This window comes from Tachypleus tridentatus, chromosome 12 (assembly GCF_004210375.1).
Source record: "Tachypleus tridentatus isolate NWPU-2018 chromosome 12, ASM421037v1, whole genome shotgun sequence".
Lineage (NCBI taxonomy): Eukaryota > Metazoa > Arthropoda > Merostomata > Xiphosura > Limulidae > Tachypleus > Tachypleus tridentatus.
This window is the reverse complement of record NC_134836.1, coordinates 58909993-58920218: the sequence shown is the minus strand read 5'-3', so window position 1 is coordinate 58920218 and position 10226 is coordinate 58909993. Positions and strand designations below refer to the sequence as shown.

Here is a 10226-nt window from a genome sequence, read left to right as displayed (position 1 = left end):
AACTCATAGACTTTAGAGGTCTTTTTGTGGCTAATCGAACAACAAATAGAACGAAAGAGATTGGTAGATAGAGCACGTGATTGCACCTTTCGAAACGTTGTCCTCTACACTTGTGTCTCCAAAACAGGCAGTTGCCGTCCATTATACAATAGAAGTTTCATCACATTTCTTCACCAAAGGAGAATCTATGACGTAGAAACCTATTTATTTTATTTATTATTAATTTTAGCTTCTGCTACGGACTGTAGTTTTGTCTATTGAAGGCTCAGCAGTACAACTTGGCAAATCAGAGAAATGAAAATAGGCCTCCTTTAACTACAATTTGTATAAACGTTGATGGGGGGGTTTTTAAGTCATTTTCAAATATCTGCAAAGGAACCTTTAGTAAAACTGAAGAGAAAGCTGTGTCGTATCATTAAATATTAGGTCCTATAATTAATGTGAAATAATGATTTCGCCACGGGCCCTAAAATTATTCATATACTTAATTTGTTTTAGGTTACTTTATTGGTGATTGAAAATGACGTAAAAATACCTCTCGTAAGCCTCCAATTGATGAAACTTCTATTAACGGCAGAGGGTACAGCCAATCAAAGAGACATTAGGACTTTACGTCACAAATTCACCTGTCACTTGTTTACCTTCAGTGAAACTGAACAAAAAATCTGTAACATGTATGTGTAATAATTAAAACTATTTTATGTATAATGAATGTAATAATAATGTTTAATTAATTTATTCATAAGTTAACAGCAGGGCTCAAATAAATATTTTCATTAAAATTTTACCCCTTTAGTCTATTATGGAATGGCCCCTAGTAGCACAGTAATATATCTTTGGACCTACAACGCTAAAAACCGGGTTTCGAGCAAAGCACAGATAGCCCATTGTAGAGCTTTGTGCTTAATTACAAACAAACAAACTATTATAAAATTTATTGTTAGCATTATTTTCAGTGACGACAATATTGTTGTGTCTTAACTATACCATTCATTTTTCTATACTTTAATATCTCTGTCTGTAATTTGTAAGTTTACAACTTAGGTTGCCGTAATTACAATCGTAATTTCAATGATAACTTATTTTTGATAAAAGTTTTACCCGAAGTGTTATAACAGTAAAAGTATAAAATTATGAAGACTTTTAATGTTAAAAACCTGGTTTTGATAAACAAACAAAGCGTAATGTTAAATAATGTAAAGTATTCTCTATACCTTACTAGTTCTTAAGGTGTAAAATATGCCAATAATTTAGATGAATTACAAAACGAGACTTAAAATTCTTCTAGAACTTTTTGTATATTTCTTCGTTTTGTTACTTGAAGTTTTTATGTAACACAGAATTAAACAGAATAGAACAATTTGTAATTAATAACATGTTTGAAAGACATAGAAAGAAAAGTGTTGTTTGTTAACGTTCTTTGTTTTTTACACTGACCACTGACAAGATTCTACGCTTCTGGTCATTTACAATCTGCGTGATGTCCGAACGTAATCATTTTCAACAAACAGGCGCAACATTCACCCTTACTGTTGTAAGATACTTTGATGTTGAGAAAACCCACTTGTAGAGAAAAATATATATGTAAAAACGTCTCGTTTGGGTTGAGAAATTTTTTTACGTAGAGGAGTGAACAAGAAGGTCGAAACGTTGTTCACTCCTCTACATAAAAAATTTTCTCAACCCAAACGAGACGTTTTTACATATATATTATAAGATACTTTACAATTAGATGGCGCCACCATTTCCAGGCCAATTGTACTCGAGTGGTTCTGCCGCGATTGTCAGTAAGCATAGACCTCTATAGCACAGTGGACAAGCAACTCCTTGAGTGTGTGGACATAATACCCTGCTAATTCCCGGATTACACTCAAGAACATGGTGTGGCTTTGGCTAACATTGCTCTTTGCTACAGGTAAGCCAATGAGTTAGTTTAATTCATTTTATTACGCACACTACAAATGACAACAGTTGTGAACTTTGGTCTCGCACTATCGTGTCTTGAACCATAAACCATTATACAGGGGCTAATTTGTCTAAATGATCTTTAGTTGTTCGTTTCATTGGGTACAAAGTATGTTTGAACTGATAATAGAAGAGCTGAGACCCTCTTTCGTTTAGAGTACACTAGAAACAGAGAAAGTGTGACTAAAAGAGGTGGCCTGTTTCATAATTATAAAAAAGACACGCGAGAGTTATACTAACTTAATGTAAATTTTTTTACAGAATTTGCTTATAAATTTGCTTGTGAAAAGTGTTATGCTTTTGTGCTATGGCATATAGTTTTGTTTGTTTTTTTAATTTCGCGCAAAGCAACACGAGGACCCTGCGTCCATAATTTAGCAATGTAGGACTAGAGGAAAGGCAGATAGTCATCACCACTCACCGTCAACTGTTCGGCTACTCTTTTACCAGCGAATAGGATGATTCACCGTCAAATTATAATGCCCCCCACGGCTGAAAGGGTGAGCATGTTTAGTGTGACGGGGAATTTATTTCGCGGCCCTCATATTGCGAGTCGAGCGCCCTAACCACCTGGCACATAGAACTGTAAATAAAAGCTTATGCAATGCCCACCAACTGCATACATACATGTTAATTAGCTTGTAAAATGTTACAAGATGAACATACACCCGATGCATTATGGGAGTGACCTTTAGTTGTTATTACTAACACTCGAAAGTTTTTACTGTCGTGGATAACGAAAGAGAAAAGAAACATACATTTCAAAAGACCATGCGTGATATTCAACACATAACCTAACGATTAATAGTTTTAAAATAATCTCGATCTATTATATATTATTCTTAACTTTGTTTAACGCAAACTGAAGTATATTACGAGACATATCTATTAAGGTAGCGAAACTAATCACCTATATCTTCAGAATATATCATTATAAGTTCAATATTTCTCTGTTGTAACTTTGTCTGAAGCTGTCTATATTCCTACCAATTATTATGCTAATCCGGTTGAAGCAAATATCTTCTCCATTTAATGTTACCAGATTTAAATATGGTCTAGTAATAAGATGATAATACCTTTTGTTCGAATTTAGGGATTTTATTTAATATTCATTTTTATCTTAGACCAAGTACTGTAGCAGTAAAATGTATAAAGTAAAATGACCAAGCTCATTTAAATGAAAATTTTGTTTTTTTTAAGCTAAATTTCTAGAAATATTCAATCATAATTCATTGTTCTTGCACATTGTGTTATTGTAACAAGGAACGAAACAAAAAAAATCACAAATAGCGTTTTTTTGGTATTTTTATTGGCACAACAACAGACAAAATTTATTATTATATATTTCAACTGACTAGTTTGGGTCACGCAACTGTCACCATCCAGACTCGTGACTAAAGAAACTAGTCATCTGAAATATGACAATGGTATCTATTATTGTGATTACAGAAACTAGTCATCTGAAATATGACAATGGTATCTATTATTGTGTCTACAGAAACTAGTCATCTGAATTATCTTATAACAATTGTATCTATTATTGTGACTACAGAAACTAGTCATCTGAAATATATTATGACAATGGTATCTATTATTGTGCCTAAAAAACGTCTTTTAAGTTTGTACTTTTGATACAATTAAACCTTAATTGTTAATTAGTAAGTCTCAACGAAATATACAATGACATATATACAATGATATATATACAATGACATATATTTCGGTAAAAAACATGTGTGGTAAACATTTCTGGACATACTTCTAACAAATTAATACAAGTGTTGTTAAAGTAACTTATTAGTAAACGAGTGTTGGGTTGAAAAGCAAATGTTCTCTTCTTTAGATAATGAAAATTTACCAAAAGTTATTACCTAATAATGTTCTGGCATGAAACAGTTTGCACTTACTATAACCCTGGAATTTAATTTGTGTTTTTGCTTGACACGTATGTCTTGTTGTATTCTTAAGCCTTTGTAAGACGGACTCGAACTAAGTCAACCAACACTCACCAGAGCAATCTATTTAATGTTCTTCACCCCTACAAAATACCTTAGTAAACAAAATTCTTTTCGCCAACTGTGATCTAACTAAAAGCTATGAATCCTAATTTGTTTGGCGAAAGATTTTCTTATCCTCAGTTGGACGCAGTTAGAAATATTTATTTTCCGAGAAGAAATCATAAAAGAGAATTACAAACTATTCTCCCTGACGATATCTGATGTGCACGCGTAAAATAACATACCAGTTAAAGAAAAATGTATTTACAATTTTAAATTGCGTTTTAACAATTTTGGCTTACAATTACGTAGTAGCAATGCGTTTTCCGTTGCACTCGAAGTACTAGTTAAGGGAACAACATTCTATTATTTTTCTTTGTAATTTTTCAGGTGTAATTCGGAACATACCATTTGAAGAGACACTTACAAACATTAGAAAGCGCAACTTAATGCAACTTTTATTTATCAAAGCCGTTTCAACTCATTTAAAACTGAAATTGAAAACGCCACCTGTGTTGATGAATTTCGTTCACAGTTTAATCTTAGGACTTTATTCAATCAGTATTCTCTGAATAATTTATTGTAACAAGAAATACAAATTCTCCTTTACCGACACCAAAACTAAAATAATTAATGTATATTTATTTAAGTACAAACATTAAGAATGTTTGAAAGTCTCTCTTGTTTACTTAACAAAACGAGATTAGAAATACAAACATTTGTGACAATATAAAACATCTTTTTTGTGAAGTTCAAAGTTACATAATGGGCTATCTGGCACAGAAACATGAATTTTAGCTTTATAAGCCTTCAGACTTAAACACAGACAACCGAACAACAGTAGCAACTTTGCTAGGCTTTTTTTTTTTCATTTTCTTTAGACCAATTTATGACCATTGATAAAGATTATATATTAGGTTTACACCTTGACTTATTTTCAGTGTATATTCCCTATAAACAACCTCAGATACAAAACATATTCAAGCTTAGAATGTATTTTGATGAGACAAAAATTATATACAAACATTTTTAAACAGAGCGAAAGTCGGTATTCGTAACAGCTAACAATAATACCCATTTAGAAACGACTTAACCACAAGAAACGTAGATATTACGAAATGAAAATATTCAACTAAGCCGCATCTAGTGTATGCTTATATCTTACCGAAACACGGGAAACTGTAAACGAATATCTTCTAACTGCTCAGATAATAATACGACAACCAATGTCTTGAGCTGGTATACAAAGAAAAGTATCATATTATATATATACTTAACAAATAAAATATTTGATACACTTGCTGTATAAAACTCATATTATGTTCATCTTTATGGCTGCGAAGAATTTGTATTGTTATTACCTTTACAGCTGGGATTTGAAAACGTAAGTTAATATTGCATTATGCATGTTAATAACATTAAGTACGATATTTAATTAACTATAAGTTAGCGTTACCTAACAAAATAACTCTATAATACGAAGAGATACGTTTTATGCTACTTGCATTATGATTCGTTTAAAATAGTAAATATAACTCATTAGTACTAATGGCTCTATTAACTGTTCGGCTAAATGAGGTTGTCAGACATTTTATCGTATGTTACGTCTTAACTTCTTAGTATTAGGAAATTAGGCGATACAAACGTCATAATGAATAGTACACTTCAGTTCCAGCTAACATTATTTAAATATACCATGTCGCATTCGAAAAGGAAAATATGCAGAAGCTCGTGTAATGACGTAATAGGCTGTTCGTGACAGTTTGTATCAGAGAAGTTCACAGAACAACGTTATTTGTAGACAGGAAGTAAGTATCTATATATATAAACATTCATGAAGTAAGTATCTATATATATAAACATTCATGAGATATATAAATAAAAACATTTACAACCACAGCAGTGAGCAGACAAAAAAAATTGATCAGATGGGTACCTTCACTGTGTCCTCAGTCTTCATCACAATTCCTTATGTTGCCTTTCATTGTTTGTAGCAACAATAACAACAGCTGCCTCTTCTGTTGAACATTAAGATACGAAACATCAACACCGAGAGAACAGTGTGCAGGTGTGAAACGATAGAGTTTCTGGGGAAATCACATTGAAAAGATATATCAAGTAACACAATCATGATTACTGTTGTTTAAATCTAATCATTGGTACCTATGGCCGGAAATCACATTGAAAAGATATATCAAGTAACACAATCATGATTACTGTTGTTTGAATCTAATCATTGGTACCTATGGCCTTTTTCTTTTAATTTTAGTCAGGTTATCTCTGTTCAATGGCGAATTAAAGATGCCGGCTATCATGGTGTATTTTAAAGATTTTATATTATTGTTTCCGTACTCAAAGAAAGTTTGTAAATAGAAACGTACAATACTCGTGAGAACGATTTCCATAGATCATTCACTTATAACTCTTTAGATAACACATAGAATTAACAAATCTTTCCATAACGTTCAGTCTACCTCAACGATGGCGTCTAGTTAAACCTTTTCAGTCGTTTTGTTCTAAAATATTTCTTAGCATTACAGTGTAAATGTTTCAATAAATACATTGGTTCACAATATCCACTCATACACAATTAAATTAATGCCACCTGTCTCACGCTTTATTATACATACTTAGCTAGTCAAGCAAACTCGTTGTGAACTTACTTCGTGTACTAGATATATAAAGTTGAATATACACAAGCGCATGCAAGAAATTGTTATTTGATGTCATTAATGTATGGCTTCACCAATATCAATTAACGTGATCTCTAAACTAGAACAAGATTTACCTTATTAAAGGCTTTTGTTATAACCTCTCTTTCTATTTATCTTATTAAATACGATTATACATCAAGCCAAGGGTTACGAATGGAGTTTAATTATCAAACTGACAGCTCTAGTTAGAGTAGCAATCACTGGAACAACACTTCATTTTTTTAGTTACAGCAGTTGGTTTACATGTACTAATAGAAGCCATTTCAACACTGGTGTTGAAATGTACGTGAATCTTATGTTACTTACAAATGCTATTTCCAACTGCGTGATGTACTCTAGAAGCAAGTGCTATGAACCGATGTACCCTAGAAGCAAGTGCTATGAACCGATGTACTCTAGAAGCAAGTGCTATGAACCAGTTTATTTTGTATTTCTTACCATTAAGCTCGGCATGGGAAGAATGGGTAAGGCGTTCGACTCGTAATCTGAGGGTCGCGAGTTCGAATCCCCGTCGCACCAAACGTGCTTGCCCTTTCAGCCGTGGGGGGCTATTATCATGTGACTGTCAATCCCACTATTCATTGATAAAAGAGTAGCCCAAGAGTTGGAAGCGTATGATGGCGATTAGCTGCCTTCCCTCTAGGATTACACTGCTAAATTAGGGACGGCTAGCACAGATAGCCCTTGAGTAGTTTTGCGCGAAATTCAAAACAAACAAAACCATACCATTACCATTGTAAATGAAAGGTAGAGCAGTGAGCTACAAACACACGTATTTATAGAAGATTTAGAAACTCACAGATTGAAACGTTATTATATAATTAATATTCTTTGCTGTTTTTAAATGTCATGCTCATAGCTTTCATCAAGATGTAAACAATAAACAGTTTCCTCGGGTCGACTGTGTCAGAAAGTAGTTTGTAGCACATATCCAAAATGATTTTAATAGACTTTCCTCACACTGATATGAGTTCATGTTGAAAGTATGCATCCCTGGTTTGGACTGACATTTAAAAACAAATCGAGTTGTACGTTAAGAAGTTTTTAATTATCTTTTAATATTATTACACTCTATTATACACTCAAAAATACAAGTATTATACACTAAAAAATACAAGTATTATACACCCAAAAATACAAGTATTATACACTCAAAAATACAAGTATTATACACTAAAAAATACTAGTATTATACACCCAAAAATACAAGTATTATACACTCAAAAATACAAGTATTATACACCCAAAAATACAAGTATTATACACTCAAAAATACAAGTATTATACACCCAAAAATACAAGTATTATACACTCCAAAATACAAGTATTATACACTCAAATATACAAGTATTATACACCCAAAAATACAAGTATTATACACTCAAAAATACAAGTATTATACACTCAAAAATACAAGTATTATACACCCAAAAATACAAGTATTATACACTCAAAAATACAAGTATTATACACTCAAATATACAAGTATTATACACCCAAAAATACAAGTATTATACACTCAAAAATACAAGTATTATACACTCAAAAATACAAGTATTATACACTCAAATATACAAGTATTATACGCTCAAAAATACAAGTATTATACACTCAAAAATACAAGTATTATACACTCAAAAATACAAGTATTATACACCCAAAAATACAAGTATTATACACTCAAAAATACAAGTATTATACACTCAAATATACAAGTATTATACACCCAAAAATACAAGTATTATACACCCAAAAATACAAGTATTATACGCTCAAAAATACAAGTATTATACACTCAAAAATACAAGTATTATACACTCAAAAATACAAGTATTATACACCCAAAAATACAAGTAATTCAGTGTAAAGTTTCGAGTTTTAAAAGAGAAAAGCGTTATTTTAAACTTACATATATATATGCTCCGTAAATTCATTTATACACTTGGTTGTCAGCTCATAACATGCGTTTAAGAGAATATCTCAGAAGAATAACGAATTTCAGCTCAGAAACTCCACAATCGAACTGTCTGTTAAATATCATAAAATATATTACAGACACGTTTATTTTAAAATAATGCTTAATAATTATGTGTGATCCTCTCACACATGTTTCATTTCATAGAAAATTTAAATCAAACGAGTTTTATGCAAGAAGGTTATGCTTATTCGAACAGCCACTGTCTGAGTTTTGTGCTGAACTAATAACTAAATTATTGAACCATGATTTATTCTGTATTGTTTTGTGTGATGTAATAATGAGGAATGTTTATGTTGTGTTTTCCAGGAAACAGTTGTTTGGAGCTGGAAACAAACAGTCGATTATATAAAAATACTGTGTTGTTTACACAGATAATATTATTGAGTGTTGTATTTAGAATATATTAATGATACTTAGACATTATAAAACAACGCAGGCTTACCTTAGGAATCGTATGGATAGGGTAGCTTTATACAGATAAATTAGTAGATCCCGAAAGGAGTGTGGGCAGTGGATCCAAAGATGATTTTAAATTAAGACTCGTATTTGTGACATTATACATATAATACAATAGATAGTTTTGAATAAAGAATCACGCAAACCGTCTTTTATCTACGAAAACTTCTAGACGATATTCTACTAAGTTAACTTAAATATCTAATTATTGGAGTGATAATAATAAATTATTGTTATAGATCTCTAGAAACTCTTCAGTTATCAGTATATCACTTTATATATTTTTATGAGTTGTTAAAGCTAAACAGCTCATGTTACATAAGATTTCCCATTTATCGAATTCATTTTTCATAACTACTTTTACCCGGTAGATCTTAAAAGGAATATTTTCTTACAACTAAGCAGTAATGCCATTGTCTAAACATGTTATAATAGAAAATAAATCGAGCGTATTGTAAGTTTAGTCCAACCATTCAATGTTGCCATTATTCGTGGTAGTACAGTAAATTTAGAATAAATATTTTTATACAAATTATTGGAGTAGATAAAAATTGTCAGAGATTCCAATATTAACTACCGACACTAATATCGTTTGAGTAAGATACGGTTGGGCCCGCCATAGCCAAGCGTTAAGGCGTTCGAGTCGTAATTCGATGGTCGCGCGTTCGAATCCCGGTCCCACCAAACATACCCGTGGGGGCGTTATAATATCAATCAATTCCACTATTCGTTGGTAAAAGTGTTATTGGTGGGTGGTGATAACTAGCTGCCTTCCGTCTAGTCTTACACTGCTAAATTAGGGACGACTAACGCAGATAGCCCTCGTGTAGTTTTACGCGAAATTAAAAAAAAAAAACTTTTTAAATGTCCGATCTTGTCTTTAAAAAAATGTAAATTTTTCAGAAATTTTAAATTTAGGGTTTTTATTTTAGGGCCCAGTAATACGTGTTTTAAATATCTTGGAAGACAAAGCTAGGATGATACATAATACACTCAATCAAATTACATACACCGGTAAGCTCCCTGTAACGGTAGCTTTCATCTTGGTAAGATCTCAGTACTTATGTATGCATAGCGTGTTAATTCAGTACAAATGGTTTACTAAAGGAAATAATT

At 31.8% G+C, this 10226-nt stretch overlaps 1 protein-coding gene across 1 annotated transcript in view; it reads left to right on the top strand.

Annotated features, from left to right (window-relative positions):
* Positions 1–1798: 1798 nt before the first annotated feature.
* LOC143235141 (synaptogenesis protein syg-2-like) overlaps positions 1799–10226 on the top strand; it is a 123620-nt gene continuing 115192 nt past the window's right edge. Inside the window, exon 1 of the mRNA XM_076473001.1 lies at positions 1799–1915. Within this exon, the coding sequence (XP_076329116.1) occupies positions 1879–1915 (37 nt within the window). The 5' untranslated portion in view covers positions 1799–1878. The remainder of the gene's footprint in view (positions 1916–10226) is intronic.